General features: G+C 41.0%; 1 protein-coding gene across 2 annotated transcripts in view; it reads left to right on the forward strand.

The window, feature by feature from the left end:
- Positions 1 to 17,732, forward strand: part of PLEKHM3 (pleckstrin homology domain containing M3) — a 94,943-nt gene that overhangs the window by 17,138 nt on the left and 60,073 nt on the right. For both annotated transcript variants that reach the window (XM_063317934.1, XM_063317935.1), the window contains exons 2-3: positions 4,722 to 5,597; positions 9,221 to 10,144. In XM_063317934.1, the coding sequence (XP_063174004.1) occupies positions 4,808 to 5,597; positions 9,221 to 10,144 (1,714 nt within the window). In that variant the 5' untranslated portion in view covers positions 4,722 to 4,807. The remainder of the gene's footprint in view (positions 1 to 4,721; positions 5,598 to 9,220; positions 10,145 to 17,732) is intronic.

Consider the following 17,732-nt stretch of genomic DNA (forward strand, 5'->3'; position numbering starts at 1 on the left):
CCCCGGGTCCAGTCGCCGCTGGGTCCACCACGCTGCCGGCATCCGTGTCCCCCCAGTCCCGGCACCATTGAGGCCCAGCACAGCCCAGCAAGGCCCTCCCCCTTCATTCGGGGGCGCCCAGCAGTAGCAGCCCCGGTAGCGGTTCCAGCCACCGCAGTTCTCAGCTGGAGGGTTCCAGCTTCCACTCCAGCTCCCATTCCAGTCCTGGGTCGTTCCAGCTCCACGCCCCACCAGGACCTACCAGCCTCTACTGCCATTCTGTCCAGGAGGCTCCCCCCAATCCCACACAGCCCATCAGGTAAGGGGGGTTTCACACACCCCCACCTCAACAGGCAGGCAGGCTGGAGTAAAAGTCTAAAAATTAAAGTTGGAGCTCACACCTCAGAGCTTTTTGCTTGGCGTTCACTTGCGGCCCTGAAGACCCTAACTTCTCTCTAGAGCCAGCTGAACCACTATTTTGGATGCCAGTATACTTCTAAGCCTAATTTAGAGTTCTAATGATCACTTTAAAAATCCTAAAGAGGATTAGGACAAGTGCATTTCAGATATTACCTGCACATTGGTGAACTTGCTTAGGAAATACAGTTGAGTACAGAGGCCTTGCTTACCTGCACACTATCAAGATTCATAACCTCAGCAGATATGAAAGCAGGATAACATCGAACATAGGTCCCTACATAATGCTCATTTGGAGGAAAAGACACTTGCCTTCTTAAGATGGGCTTATGCAGACGTGGAGACTGTGATTTTGTGATGAGGTTAGGGCCTGTAAGAATTGTCAGCATCCTCACTTAAACTAACCACTAGAATTCCTTGGCTTAAGTTGTGGACAGGCAAACTTCTAGGGTTAGGAACACATTTATTTTTGAGGACATTGGTGGGCTCATTCATAAAATACCTGCCATAGGATACTTTCCAATTCCGTAGTAGAGATACCAAAACACCCATGTATCAGAAGGTAAACTGTGCGCGCGCACACATGCACACACACACTGCAATAGTTGATGCTTTGCTTTACAGCATGCAAAATTCCTATTTATTCTTAATGAAATTTTTAAAATGTTGGATGGGACAGGAAATTTGGTGAGCATAGGAATGTCTTGGAGGAATCTTGTCGCTTATCCAGCGGTGCAAAAGCCATGTATATTGTAAGATAATTAAACTCATTTAGGAATTGTTTCAGCAAGGTGCTGAAATACATCTGAAGTACAAGGTGCTGGTGATGATGACAAAAACGTATCTTCTGTTCTTTTAACTCCTTTCAAACTAGACTTCGTTCATCCCTGGATACTGGTCCCTGCTTGACAGGGTCCTTGTTTCTGACAGTTTTAGAACATGTGTCGAAAGTTGCTTCAAGCCAGCATGGTGAACAGTTAATTTAAGGGATTCTAATTTTCAGGCATTAGCTATTTTTTGGCCTTGTTAGGTTTGTAGAAAGGCTGTCTGAATCGATCTATTTGATAAAATAGAATGTTCTAGAAAGGTCACTGCAGCACATGATTTCCTTAGCAAGTTGATATCTTACCTGGCATGCCATTGCTACTTCTTTCTGTAATTCTGTGTCACTGGGTTCGTTTCAAGCTGGAAATTAGTGGGAAACAAGCAGGAAGTTGTGAAGGCTGTTAATCGCATAGGAGAGTTTCTGTCAATGTGAGAGGTAGACTTGTTGCTTTGCTAAATGAAGGTACAGCTGACTAAGAATCATGGGAGGATGCACTGTGTGGATATGTTGATGCTGAGCCCTGTTTGCCAAGAACTGCTTTAAGAAATGTTTAAATGCTGCTGCATTCTTATTTTTAATAGAAATTCACTATGGAAAGTGGTGAATGCATGTAGGACATCAACTCTTTTTGCTTGGATCGATTAAGATCAGATCTGTTTGCAAGGTTAATGTCTGGTTTGCCATGCTTATGGGTTGCGTCTACTTTAGATAAATGCTGGTGGACCCTAGCTTTGGTTGCTGGGACTGGAGGTTGGAAAGATGTGTCTTACCAGCTTCATCTGTGGGTCAGCAGGGACTGTGGGGATTGGAAGTCATGAGAAATTGGAAATAGGAGGAACAGGATTGTTAACTGAGCAGAAACTGGAACCTGTGAGGAATAAAGGAAAATAGTTGGACTATTAAAATAAAATAAAATGATGTTTCTTTTTAAGCATTGGAAGTCTTGATTATCAGTTGCCTCTCCTAAGAAAGTGGGACAAAATGAATAGGTTATGTTCGGCTTTCCAGTTCAGAGAAATGTAAACCTAGCCTTGCCAGATATGTAGAAAATGAACTTAATCCTCAAATGTGTTTCTTTGTTTTGACTCTTGTAAGAAAGCAGGTATTATTCTTCCTCTTACAGGGAAATAAAACCAACTGTGTTGCATTTGGAACATCATGGTATTAGGTAGATAATCTATTGTCCTGCAGAGAAACTTGGCTATCCTTCCATTGACCGAGTCTACACAAAAGGAAGAAATATGGATTTGTGTCAAGAAAACAAAGGAGTCCCTGCAGTAGATGTTCTCTTATTTCTCCTATTGTGATGCAAAACATCCTGTTAGCAGATCATAACTAAAAACAAGACCATATATGTGTTTTAGCTTATCTTTCCTTCGGGGAAGAAAACACTTTTGCAAATACCCTTTACTGTATTATAACTGGCTAGTAGAAATAATTTTGCTAGCGTGTAATGATTATGAATTGTATTTTTTCATCACAGCCTTACAAATTCCAGCTGAAATAGGTGTTTTAACTGGCAAATAGCTTTGTATGTACATTAATGGTCTCACATAAAAGTAATAGAATTTTGTAATGAGACAGTGTTAGTCTGATACAAATTAAATCACTAAGTCTGAAGTCCTACAAATTATCCTTGGAGTAAGTTACACTGAATTCAGTGGACCTAAGTCTACGTAGTATGTATGAGAAAGTATTGTAAGGGTACTAGCCAGCTGATCACTTAAATAGATTTTTTGGAATACATTAAAATATTTATTTATTTGTCATATTTCTCCACCACCCAACTGGTATACAAAATATGCAGTATTTAAGTAGATAAACTGGTTGCTTAAATTATAAACAGAAAGACATGCATCTAACCAAGAAGATGAAAAAGAAAGAAATCTGGTACACTTATACTTTATTTCAAAGTCTCAGTCTTTTCCTAAGGAGACTGTGAATCACAGAAATGACATCTTTTTAATGCACATGTTAGATAATAACTACAAATAAACCATATAGAAACCAGTATGAAACAATGTAAAATGCTCATAAATGAATAACTACTAGAGGAGTAGCAGAATGGAATATATGGTACTTTTTTTGGAATTAAAAAAAATCTAATAATTGGAACAAAAATGAAAAAAAATATATTTTTTCTGTTTTCAGACAGGAGAGGCCTAGGCATTCCTTAAGATCCCTTAAGGATCCCTGAAGTATGTGTCCTAGGCACCACAAAGCCTAATGGTGGAAACATTGTCTCATCAAGTCTCCTCCTTTGTATAGAATGTTTAACTTATTTTTTCTCCTTAGCAAATTAGTCATAAGTTACCACGTTATTATTAGGCATAAATCACTGAATACGCACTACTGCAGTGTAGCTTTCCTCCAACTGCTGTGTTTCCAGGATGTTGTCATGTTTCACAATCTGGTGCATTCCTGCATTATTCATCTTCTAGTAACCGCACAAATAATTCTGACATTTTCAGGCAGATATAAGGAGCATCCAGACTGCCTGGTCTTTGATCTCTGTCTAGGAACTCTTCCTAGCTATGCCCACTTTCCACAGCTGGACCCCTTGATTAGCCCTGGTCCAGAATACTGGTATTGCAGAGTCAAGCCTGCTTAGTGCCCTAGCTGACAGGGGCGGTGGTGAGAAACTTTGTTCAGGTTGAGTAAGTAGAACACTAAGTGCACCCGTGTCTATGTTTTATACTGAGCAAAGCTGAGGGTCATGTGTGTCAGCCCTCCCAGTTTTTGAACTTCCCAGATGTACTTTTGAAATAAGGGACTAGGTCAGTGATGGCGAAACTATGACACATGTGTCAAAGGTGACACGCCACAATGTTTTGAGTGACACACAGCGTTCACCAACACCCAAACAAGGGGCGTGCCTTGGTGTCAAGGGGCATGCTTTTGCCTGCTTCGCAGGAAGCTGGTTCCTGGAGAAGCCGCTTGCAGATTTGTGCAAAGCCAGCAAAAGCGCGCCCCTTCACTCAAAGGCGCCCCTTCGTGTGAAGGCATGCCCCTTTGCGCCCCTTCACACAAATTGCAAATGGCTTCTCCAGGAACTGGCTTCTAAAAAAAAAAGGGTTGAAGACACCAGACAGGTGCTGTCTGTATCTTGCATTTTTGTAACCACCTTGAGTCACATGAAGTTGGTTTGCAAATTTTTGTATGTATAAATAAATGGAAGTTTCACCATAGTCATCACCCTATATCCAGTAGCTAGCCAAGTAACTCCCAAATATGTGGTCATTTGAGGGCCTCAGATAAAGATTTCAGTGTGCAACACATACGGGAGAAGAATCTCCTGGGATTGTTCCAGATTGCTCAGTAGAGCCTGAGATCAGTGGGCCAAAAGGAATCAGAAACTTGTAATTTCATTTCCGTAATTCCATTTATGTTATGCCCCATAACCTTTTACTGTTTATAGGTGTTTTCTGGTAGGGCATGTGAATCTATTGTATCTAGCAGGAAAGCAATTTCATTAAGAGTATTTTATCATGTTTTTCAGGAAAATCCAGTTTCTGTACAGAATTCTTGCTGAAACACCAATACTTTTTTCATTCAGGAAGATAAAGCTGAAGACACTGATTATGCATGACAACGTTTATAACTGAAAGTTGCCCTAAGTTCTTGGAGTCAGATGCCCATGGCAATGAAAATTATATTGATCCTGTCACCACCAGGTTAGAGAAGTGCCTGCAAGAATCTTTCCAGAGACACTTCTTTGCCTTTTGTCTTGTTAAAAAAACTCCCAAAGATATAGCTGTCTTGACTAAAAATAAAATGGAGGCCTTAGAAGTTGATGACATCAGTCCAGCCTTGGAGGTGACTGAAGACTTCTTCAGTACCTTTGATGCTAAGCTGGAAAATGTGCAGCCACTGGAAGTTTATGGAATTCAGGAGATTCCTGAACTGGTTGGATGTGAAGCATTTAATAAAATCCCAGGCTGTGGAGATTTAAGGAACATTGCTTCTTTAGGGAAGAATAACCTTGTTTGGGCACATTGCAAAAATGGAGTTTCAGAAACCAAAGTAGAGACTGCATTTCCTGCCAAAGAACAGTTTAGAGTGCAAAGGGGAATGGTTCCAGACAACCTCTCCTGGGCTGAACAGGGGGAAGCTTCAACTTTTAATATCTTTAACATCTGCCAGAGGAGGAAGGATCGGCCCCGTTCTGTGAATGATGTTATAGCACAAAATGAGGAAACTTCCTCTTTCAAACCAGGCCATAACCGGTCACATTCTGATATCAGCAACATAGATTGGGGTATCATCTTCAATGGTGCCTCTCCACAGCAGCTGTCTAATCAGGCAAGCCAATGTTCTAAACATTCATTTACACCAACTGGATTCAAAAAGGGAAAAGACATTCAAGGGAATACTGGTAAGTACTAATGTTTTGCTTCAACTAGCTTTTCTTCTTGTTGATAGCCATCTCTTCTTGAAGGAGAAACATACTGTTTAGGAGTTCAGAGCACTGCTTTCTGGATTCAGTTTCCAATTCCACTCCACTTTACTGTGGATTCTTTAAATGGAAGAAGCAGGGGATACAATGCATGCCTGTTCTAGATGTGATATTTGATTCCTCAGACCTAATTTCTCTATAATGTGTGACACAAAATTTCCTTTAAAATTATAGGGGTGTCCTTTGCTTTTAGGTCTCCTCAGCTGCTTACTTGGCTAACCCAAGTTAGCCGGTATCTTTGGCTACGTATGTGTATGTCTGAGGATTCTGGAGGAATAAGTACGTACCTTTAGATGGTTTGCAAATTAATACCATTTGGTCCTAAGTAAAACCTCCATATTTGGAGGCACTGTACCTCTGAGTATCTGATGCTCAGGTGGGTAAAGAATGAGGAAGTGTTATGGCTTCCTTGCTTCTTCATCCTAGAAACATCCAGCTGGTATCAGTTGTAAATAGAATGCTAAATTAGATGGACCTTTGGACAGATTTAACAAAGTAATTCCTCTATCATATGCAGATAACACCACTAATGCCCCAAGAGAGTTGGCTATGAGAAATGGAACCCAAGTTTTGCTTATAGTACAATCCCATTTCTTTGCTTCTATTACCTGGAGAGGTTGTTAGAATACAAAGAAAGACAGAGAGATGTTAACCTTTCTCAGCAACCATTTCTGAAACATAACATACATTACAAAAATTGTAATGAGACATAATAAAACAAGAAAAGGGACATAATCTATAGAGAGAGAATTCTTACTCTGCTCCTTTTCTCTGATGTTTCTCAAGAAATTATAGTTAAAAAAGCAAGCTACCCCAGATGTGGGCAATTTAGTGTGATTATCTCCTATTTACTTTGATGGGCTCTGATTTGCTCTGCCTCAATTGAATTCCTTGTTTGGTGAAAGAGAAATGTTGTTTCCCTTTTAGAGGCTGGAGAGAAAGCACTCTGTGAAAAGGTATTATGTGGCTTTTGTCCACCAGGCAGGTGAGGTGGAACTGGAGATGGCTGATGGAAGGCCACGGTGAGGGAGCTGTGATTTGGCCAGCTTGTGCCAGCAACTGCTGCTCCAAAGAGTGTGCTGGATGTGCATGTTAATCAAGTCATCCCTCACCATTGTTCCTGTTGAAGTGGGAGCCAGTTCACAGTAGCTTGAGAGACATGCTAGTGGAAAGAAAGAATGACTGGCTGTAAAAGATTGGGGGCATGGGGGGGAGAGACAGCTTTTCTCTCACTCAACAAAAGACAAGCAAACCTCTGAGACAGTTTAAGGCAAGTGGGGAGGGAAAAGCAGTGATGGATGTGGCATAAAAAGTGGGAGAAGTCTGAAGTGTCATCTGTGCTTGATGGAAATGGGAATAACTGAGTGGAGTTGCAGTTGGATCTGCAGTAGCCATGCTGTTCCTCTTATTGGATTAACAGAAAAGGAAGATGGCAGTAGATTGTGTGCCCATTATCTCCACTACAAAGGGAGAGGGGGAGGGGGAGGTTCAAAGAAATTAATGGGTTTTGAGTTAACACAGAAATCCTAATGAATCCTAGAGCCAGAGATAGAAGGGAAATAAAATTGGTTTCCTCTTATATCCTTTTGTCTCATCGACACCTCTCTCCTTGAAATTTGAGTTGAATTTAATTAGTTTCTTCCTTGCCTGCAATTTATTTAAATTAAAACCCCTCTTTTAGGGCTCTTTTTCAGGGAGGATAGAATACATGTTGGACAGAACAGTCTTTTATTTTTTGCTTTAGTTCAATGCGAGAGGAGAAACATACCATGGTGCTGTGTATTAGAACAGCTGTCACATTCAGTGCCTGGGGTTGGGGTGAAATGCAGAGGTTGAAACTGCAAACAAAGCATAAAACATATTTCTGGAAACTATAGAGGAGAATCATTAAATCCTAGAGTTGGATGGGACTCTTTAGGCCAGTATTCCTCAACCTCAGCAACTTTAAGATGTGTGGACTTCAACTCCCATAATTCCCTAGCCAGCATGCTGGCTGGAGAATTCTGGGAGTTGAAGTCCACACATCTTACAGTTGCTGAGGTTGAGAAATACCTCTTTAGGCCATCAAGTCCACCACCACCCCCAGTTCAGGAATCTAAATGAAAGCTTTCCAGGCAGATGGGTTTTCCTCTCCCTTGAGCACATCCAGTGAAGTGGGGTCCACCACCTCTTTGGCTGATTGATTCCACCATCAAACTCCTGCTCTTACAGTTGGGAAGTTTTTTCTATCAATCTGAATCTGCCTTCCCGTGACTTAAATACCTTGTTGTCTGACAGGTCTTAACTTTCTTCTGTGTGACATCATTTCAGTTATTTAATTAATGCCATTATATTCTCCCACCCAACCCCAGGCTTTTCTTCTCAAGGCTAAAGTTACCAACTCCTTCAATCTCTGTTCATAGGACTTAGTTTCTAGTCCTCTGATCACCCTTGTTGTCCTGTGCCACCTGGACAGGGCCACCTGTACTCTTCTCTCGCATGGTGCCAATGAAGACATTTTCCAGGATATCTTGTATCACCACATAAGCCACAGCGCTGCCAGGCATTTGCCATTTTTAAAAATTTGATTCCCAGAATGGTGCTCTTCCAGAAGGAATATCAAGCAGCCCTATGTATGTTTACTAAATCCCATAGTAATCAGTGGTGCTGTTTAGCAAGTATCATTTAGGATTATAGGTTTTACAGTACAAAATGATCACAGCTTAAAAGTAAGTAATTTTAGTTTACATGGTATAAGGTGTAATTCACACTGACAGATTATAAGGTTGCATCTTCCTATTGAACTTTTACAAATTCTGTGAGAGGATATCTATACACATTAAAATGTAATGAGTATATCTGAAAATATTAGAGTAATAAAAATCATTATTCTATTGCCCAGTGATTGCAGAAATGTGTTTGAAAGCATGTACTTACTTGTGTTATTATACAGCACCCACTAACCAAAGTTCCCTGCACAATTTCGAGTATTTTTTAATTGTGTGTTATGTGTACATACACACAATAACAACACCTGCTGTTTTGCTGGAAACCTCTTACAGGTATGGAAGAAAGAGTGAGTGAAGTAGTCTGAGAAGTAGCTCTGAAGGCGATCTTAAAGGTACTTATGGGAGAAGGAAGGCATGCAGATAAGCTGCTCTGAGCCATTTAAGGATGTCAAGTTTAATAGCATTTTGAATTGGGTCTAGTAATGGCCCAGAAGCCAGAGCAGGTGGCAAAGAATAGGCATAATAGGGTAATGTCTGCCAGCTCCCATTAACATACCTTGCTGCCCTATTTTGGATCAGCTGTTTCAGGATCCTCTGTAAGAGCAGCTCTGTGATTCAAGTCAAAGGTTATCAAGGTGTATGTTTATAGCTCCAAGCTGCCTTTGTGAAGAGGAGAGTTGGAGTTAACCTAACCAACCTCAACTGATAAAAGATGCTGCAAGCCACTGTGGTTCCCTAAGCCAGTAATGACTGGCTTTTGTGGGTCAGCTTAAGCATTATAGACAGAGATGTTTTAAAGCATTTGTAATTACATTTGTTCGAACTCTCTTCTAGAGCACAAGCCTACGTTTTCAAACATCTTGAAGAAAGGGTATGTAGAAATTAAGAACAACCATGGCAGTTACTGGCAGGCTTGTTATGCAGAACTCTCTCCATATGAACTTTGTCTGTATCAGCTTGACAAAAGCGGCAACCAGAACCTTCCAACAGTCTATCTGCTTTTGCACTTCCAAAGCATCAATGTGGAAACCAGTGTAGTTGATGCAGTCCTGTTCAATAATTTGCACCTGCAACTCAAAGCAGAATCACCTTGGGAAGCTTTGGACTGGGGGCAAAAGCTTCGGCAAGCTGTTCATTCTTCAGTTCCGTCATTTCTGAGGCCAAAAGGAGACTTGATGAACTCACAGAAGTTAGATAATACTGAGAGCAGCCTCACTCAAAACCATGGCTTACAGAAGGAGCCTGCTGAATTTTTCCAGTTGACATCTTTGACCCCAGACATCAAGGACTACCAAAGCATTATCAAATCAGGGATTCTTTACAGATTGACTCTCCAGAATAACTGGAAAGCATTCCATTTTGTACTCAGTGGGTCTCTTCTCATGGCATTTCAGATTGGTGGGCTTGATGAGGACCCTCTGTGGAGCTACAATATTGAGGCATGCCTCTCTGTTCAAACTGATATTCTGGATGATTGTGACTCTTGTTTTCAGGTGATCTTTTCTCAAGATGTGCTTCGTCTGCGTGCAGAAACCCTTCAAAGAGCTCAGGAATGGATGGAGGCTTTGAAGGCTGCAACCAGAGCAGCAAGCTTAGGGCAAAACCTTCAGGTGACACTTAGAAACAAAGTTCAAGGCCTCTCTTGTGGAAAAGAACATAGGAAGATCAAGCGCCAGTCAGTCACTACCAGTTTTCTGAGTATTCTAACTACCTTGTCCCTGGAAAGAGGCCTAACTGCTCAGAGTTTCAAGTGTGCAGGTAAGCAAAGTAAGAGAAGATGCTTTGTCTTTCCTATCCCACTTTACTGTTATATCTTTCCACCACGTAAGAGTTTCTGAGTTTGTCATTTCTGCATAGCACATTTGTACATAATTTGGTTATTATTCTGTATTGAAAACTGGGAGTTGGGATAATTTGGAACTCTGCTGGTCCTTCTTCCAAGGGCTTCCTAATAAATGATAATTGTGGTAAGTTGTCACCAGGCTGAATCTGCTGATATACCCTGGTCAATCCAGCTGGGAGTTCGTAGGTTGCTCCCTTTAGCTCTAGAATAAGAGAAAGAAAATGCTTTGGATCTTCCGGTCAAAGTCAAGAATTCTGGAACTTAAACCTGGTGCCTGTTTTGAAACACAAAAGGCAGCTGTGCAGCCATGCAGTCATGTGCGTGGAAAGTTCAGTAAGTCAAATCTCTAAATATAAAGAAATAATTTAGGGACAAAGAAGGAAAGCAATAACCACACACAGAATTCCAATAACATTGATGAAAATGGCTTAAATTAGCATCTTATAAATTAAAGTAGCTAAAGTAATAGCATAAATTGCTACTCTGCTTGAATAAAATCTGCACGTGTTCAAAGTTCATTACAGAGAGGATGGCTGGAGATAAATTATCAGGATCTACTGTTTGAATTTTGTTAGATAGGTCCTCCTTGCTGCTGAATGCTTGTGAAATATCCTTAGTTTTATATATAATGCAGAGTATAAATGAAAACCAATCTCCCTGGAGAAATTGACTAATGCTTTGTCCAGTCAAGGATAGTATTCCATCTCTAATGGGCTGAGTCTAGCTAGCAAACAAAAATTATCTAGTTACTAAAAAAAAACTTCAATGGAATAACAAAGGTGCAAACTAGTTTTCATTAGTTGTTAAATTGTACAAAATAGATGATACAAAAGAAGCTTTTTCACAAAATAAAATATGAATTCCATCTGTGGAGGTCTTTCAGGATGGAATCAATTTACCAGATACTAAGAAGGCATGATTCTGCCGTGCCAAAAATTGGGGTTTGCCATACTCTGTATGTAATTTACTTAGGCATAACCAATTTGGGTTACAAGAATCTGGATGACCACAAGATGGCAGCAAAAAATAAGTAGTTTCTGTATCTCATGTAATAGTCACCCAGATTTTCCCAGCCCAGGTAGGATATATCTCTGTTATGCCCACCTAGTTTATGAATAGCTTTTTACAGAAAAAATTGTAGGTTTATATGCTGTTATATCAAACATTTTGCCAACTCAGTGTACTTTGATCTTACAAATAGTTCAGTGTGTTTAGTGCATTGGCTAACACAGAGTCATCCAACATTCAGTTAGATTGAGTTGTATTTTTGGCTTTGCAGCTTCTTATGAATCTATCAAATGAAAGTGAGATAATAGATTACTGCAGAATGTCTCTTCAAATTAGGGAGACAGCTGTGTGAGTCGTCAGCTAGACACAGGAGTGAGTGGAAGTTCTGTTCTCTTTCCCTTGGTTTTTTACATAGTTTCACTAGAGTACAAGAGCAGAGATTGCTCAGTAAAGTAAAGGTCTATTGTTGTTCAGAATGGCAGCGGTGTTGTTGAAGATGTGGAAGAAATCTATCTATCTATCTATCTATCTATCTATCTATCTATCTATTTATTTTCTGTCCTGCCTTTATTATTTTTTTTTAATAGATAACTCAAGGCGGCGGACATACCAAATACTCCTTCCTCCCCTATTTTCCCCACAACAACAACCCTGTGAGGTGAGCTGGGCTGAGAGAGAGTGACTGGCCCAAGGTCACCCAGCCGGCTTTCACACCTAAGGCGGGACTAGCACTCTCGGTTTCTTGGTTTCTAGTGGTATTCATAGGTATTATTGGGTGACTGACCATGAAGTCGCAGGTCTCTCCTTGAACCCATGTTTAAAAACCTGACTTAACAACCCTAATTGGGACCAGCAACTCTGTGGCTAAGTGAAGTGGTCTTTAAGTCACATGGCTACCCCTATTAGCAATGGCAGTTCCAGCAGTCTCAGTTGTGGTCGTTAAGTGAATCACCAGCGGTCATTAAATGAGACATCACGTGACTTGCAACCTCTTGCCGGCTTCCCCATTGACTTTGCTTGTTGGAAGCCAGTTGGGAAGGTTGCAAATGGTGATCATGTGACCATGGGATGCTGTGATCGTCGTAAATGCACAATGGTTGCCAAGCACCCGAATTGTGATCATGTGACTGCAGGGACACTGTGATGGTCATAAGTGTGAGGACAGGTCATAAGTCACTTTTTTAGGACCATCATAACTTTGAACAGTTGCTTAACAAATGCTCATTAAGTGAAGACTACCTGTACTGTAAATAGTGGGTGGCCAAAAACACAGAGTCCATGCTTTTGTTCCTTGCCATGGATGATATCCAGCAGTATTTGTTTGCAGCCAAAATAAATACTGCTGGTGGGAACTGACTACCCTTGAAGAGTATCTGGAAGCTTCAGCTGTTGCAGAATGCGGCTGTGCAGACAGCTATGAGCGCCTCTAGGAGGGTATTTGTTCACCTCTGTTCTATGAGCTGGATTGGTTGCCAGTTTGCTTCTGAGTGCAATTTGAGGTGCTGGTTTTGACCTCTATAGCCCTAAATGGCGTGGGATCAGATTATTTGAGGGATTGCCTCTTCCCAGTTACATCTACCCATCCTTCCAGGTCAGGCAGGAGGAGTATGCTGTGGGTCCTGTCCCCAGAAGAGCGCCATCTGTCGGGACCCAGGCAGCATGCCTTTTCTGCTGTGGCTCCCGCCTCCTGGAACATCATTCTCCTCGAGGCGAGGTTAGCCCCATCTCTGTTCGCCTTCCGGAAGGCCCTTAACACATGTTTTCTTCACCAGCTTTGGATGGATCCCAGGGAGAGCTGCAAGGTGGCTGTATGAGATTAAGTGATGTTTGTTCTCCCCCTTCCTTGGGTTTTGTTTATTTTCTATGTTTACTTTCTATGCTTATTTTATTTATTTTTTATTGTTTTTCTATTGTTATGGAGTTTTTAACTGTTGTTACGTTGTACGGTACCCAGAGTCGCATGTTTGTGATATATAAATATGCTAAATAAATAAATAACAGGGTTTTTTTTATGCTCCTGATGTAATCCTGAATAAGCAGACAAATTGTACTGATATTTTGGAGCTTGGTTTAAAGAAATCTGAACCTTTGAATAGGAGGGATAGATATTGGGTAGAAATTTGGCAATGAGCCGCTAATGCTACACTTTGTGTGTGTCCAGAAATGTAAGCAATTACTCTTTCCAGCAGGGGCCAGGATCAGTAGATTGTCTTGCATTGTAAGAGCAACCAAAGTTTGACACCCCCCTCCCCACCAAAAAAAAGCCAATTTACTTATTTGTAGGGCCTGAGAGAACAATTAGCTATTTACATTAATTGAAAAATAATACTTAGCTATTAAAAAGTTTTCGTGTGGGGAAATGTGGAATACTTTTTCATATGCTAGATTTTTTATTTAAGGATTCGTATACAGTAGTTCCTATAGAAATATAAAGACATGCTTATTTTAATAAACTGGGGATAAATATTATAACATTGAGCTGCAACTAAGCGTTCCTAAGAGCCTTTATTCCCCTATAAAAGAGGGGGATTTCCTTCTGCATCTTTTTTAGAGAGAGAGTATATTTTGCGAGGAATTCAAGGGTGAGTGGCTGCCTTGTCGATGGTTGGTGGGACTGTTTGCTTCTTTAAGAAAGCCCTCTTGCATGCATCCAGTTCTGCAAGGCCTTTCTTCTCTCCTTCATAAGGAAATGATACCATCTGTTTCATCAGTTAATAATTTTGTAGCAATGACGCAGGAGGAGGAAAGTGCTCATTCCATTGCAAGAATGTAGTTGTGGTGGCTGTTTAAGAAGAACAAGAACAAAAATAGACAGATTGGCCTCCAAAGGGAAGATGATCTGCCCTTCCTCTCAACCCATAGCACCAGAATAATTCCTTTTTAAAAGATGGGGATGTTGGAAAAAGGCAATGGCAAACCATTTCTGTACCATGCCAAGAAAATGGCATAGATGTTTCCATTGAAGCCACCTCAGATCAAGCTTTGACTTGAAAGTGATTTTTATTTTTTATGAAATCCATTTGGGTACCTCAGTGAAATGCTGGAACTGACATGATGAAAATTAGCCTGTTCGAGCAAAACACATCCAGGAATTCTTTGGCATCCTTTGACAAAGATACCTTTAGACTGGGTATGCGCAACCATTTCTTGGCTAAGGGCTACATTACTGTAAGTCTTTTGAGTGACATGGGGAGGACCAGAAAAAAAATTTTTTTTTTTATTTAATTTTAATTAGATTATATTTGATTACTTGAAAACAATGGCCATGTTGCTTATCTCCAAGTTTATTCTTAGAAGATTTATCCTTCTGGCACGTCTGAATTTAAAAATTATCAATGTTGATCGCAGGGGCTATGGGAACAGCACTGAAGGCTTTGCAGGTGGGAAGAATTTATGTATTTACAGTATGTATGCAGTCGTGCAATCCTCTAAAATGATAAATGTGTGCAACCCCCATGAATAAATATAAATAAATAATAAATAATGAAGCTGCCTGTGATTTGTTTTGACAGATAGCTAGACTCTTGTAGTTAGCCATCTTCCAAAACTTGCTCCATGTGTTGTCCCCCACTTTGTCAGGAAAACAAGAACATTGCGAAAACACACTTAATTTTGCTTTCCATTTTCTTGTACAAGCCCTCTACTGCCTCGCACAAGCAAAGTAGGATAAATTTTGACAAAGCCCCAGCTTTACCTTTACAAGTCTTACCTGTGGCACACAGACTCTTTTGAGAACCCCTGGGCAATGGTGTTGACAGGTGTGTACCCAGAAATACATTGTATTGTCAATGTCAGGTGAGGATTCTGTTTTGCTTTGGAACCATTCTCATCTGTGGCATAGACTATTAAGCTCTCCAACACCAGCTGTTAACTAGTACAGTATTTGTAAATATAAGAGCTAAGATACAGTGTGTAGCCTAGGACAAGTAAGTTAACCTTTCTGATGAGCCAGTATTTTACAGTAGTGCCTTAAACTCACCAGTTTTCTGTTCAGAACCCCACACTGGTATTATGTGCTCATAATTCCCAGGATAAATTAGCTGAAAGATAACTGTGTAAGTGTAGATAATTCCTTTAATAAATGCATTGACCTGCTCAATAGTACCATTTTGTTGATGAGGATGCACCAAATATAGGTTAATCGGTTTTTTAAAAAATCTACCACTGGGAAGTACCTGCATATATAAGAGTGACTGCAGACACCATTCCTAGCAACTCCTGCCTCTGTGTCCTATATAACTTTGTGTATTTTTAAAAACATTCTTTAAATAATAACAGGAACTGGTATGCTGCAAAGCAAGTGTAAGCTCCAGCATCATATTTGTATCCAAGAATATCTCTGGGCCTCAAATGAAGTTGATAAGCTTTCTAAAAAAATAAAAATGATGGATGATTGCAGCCTAGTACTTCATTCGGGAGTTTGCCCCTCTGTCTTGATAAAAAAGAAAGGGAAGCCAAGGATATAGGGAGCATTGTTCAGGAGGAAGGCTGGAGAGGAGGACACTAACATTCTGGTAAATTTGTGCCTTGTAACTAGTTGTCTTCAGCAAAGGATTGTTACCTTGTCGTGGTGCTGGAGCTTGAGCACCTCAATGATGCCATGAGCTAAACCGTGAAGGGCCACCCAAGACGGGAAGGACATGACAGAGAGGTCAGACTAAATGTGATCCCTGGGGAAGGTAATGGCAACCCAACCCAGTATTCTTGCCGTGAAAACTCAGTGGATCACTAGAACCAGAGATACGTCAGTATACCATCGGAAGATGAGACCCCCAGGTCGGAAGATGGTCAAAATGCTACTGGGGAGGAACAGAGGATGAGTTCAACTAGCCCCAGACGTGATGATGCAGCTAGCTCAAAGCCGAAGGGCGGCTAGCGGCCGACGGTGCTGGTGGTGAACGGCGAATCCGATGTTCTAAGGATCAACACACCATTGGAACCTGGAATGTAAGATCTATGAGCCAGGGCAAATTGGATGTGGTTATTGGTGAGCTGTCAAGATTACAGAAAGACATTTTGGGCGTCAGTGAACTGAAATGGACTGGAATGGGCCACTTCACATCAAATGACCACCAGATCTACTACTGTGGACAAGAGGACCACAGAAGAAATGGAGTAGCCTTCATAATTAATAGTCAAGTGGCTAAAGCAGTGCTTGGATACAATCCAAAAAACGACAGAATGATCTCAATTTGAATTCAGGGCAAGCCATCTAACATCACAGTGATCCAAATATACGGCCCAACCACAGATGCTGAAGAAGCTGAAGTAGAGCAGTTCTATGAGGATCTGCAGCACCTACTGGACAACACGCCTAAAAGAGACGTCATTTTCATCACGGGAGACTGGAATGCTAAGGTGGGCAGTCAAATGACACCTGGAATTACAGGTAAGCATGGCCTGGGAGAACAAAACGAAGGAGGACATAGGCTGATAGAATTTTGCCAAGACAATTCACTCTGCATAACAAGCACTCTCTTCCAACAACCTAAGAGACGGCTTTATACGTGGACTTCCCCAGATGGACAACGCCGAAATCAGATTGACTACATCCTTTGGAGCCAAAGGTGGTGGACATCGATACAGTCGGTAAAAACAAGATCTGGAGCTGACTAGTTCCGATCATGAACTTCTTCTTGCACAATTTAGGATCAGACTAAAGAGATTAGGAAAGACCCACAGATCAGCTAGATATGAGCTCACTAATATCCCTAAGGAATATGCAGTGGAGGTGAAGAATCGATTTAAGGGACTGGACTTAGTAGATAGGGTCCTGGAAGAACTCTAGACAGACGTTCGCAACATTGTTCAGGAGGCGGCAACAAAATACATCCCAAAGAAAGAGAAAACCAAGAAGGCAAAATGGCTGTCTTCTGAGACACTAGAAGTAGCCCAAGAAAGAAGGAAAGCAAAAGGCAACAGTGATAGGGGGAGATATGCCCAATTAAATGCAAAATTCCAGAGGTTAGCCAGAAGAGATAAGGAATTATTTTTAAACAAGCAATGCGTGGAAGTGGAAGAAGACAATAGAATAGGAAGGACAAGAGACCTCTTCCAGAAAATTAGAAACATTGGAGGTAAATTCCAGGCCAAAATGGGTATGATCAAAAACAAAGATGGCAAGGACCTAACAGAAGATGAAGCGATCAAGAAAAGGTGGCAAGAATATACAGAAGACCTATATGGGAAGGATAACAATATCGGGGATAGCTTTGACGGTGTGGTCAGTGAGCTAGAGCCAGACATCCTGAAGAGTGAGGTTGAGTGGGCCTTAAGAAGCATTGCTAATAACAAGGCAGCAGGAGATGACGGCATCCCAGCTGAACTGTTCAAAATGTTGCAAGATGATGCTGTCAAGGTAATGCATGCTATATGCCAGCAAATTTGGAAAACACAAGAATGGCCATCAGACTGGAAAAAATCAACTTATATCCCCATACCAAAAAAGGGAAACACTAAAGAATGTTCAAACTATCGAACAGTGGCACTCATCTC

Source organism: Candoia aspera, chromosome 1 (assembly GCF_035149785.1).
Source record: "Candoia aspera isolate rCanAsp1 chromosome 1, rCanAsp1.hap2, whole genome shotgun sequence".
Lineage (NCBI taxonomy): Eukaryota > Metazoa > Chordata > Lepidosauria > Squamata > Boidae > Candoia > Candoia aspera.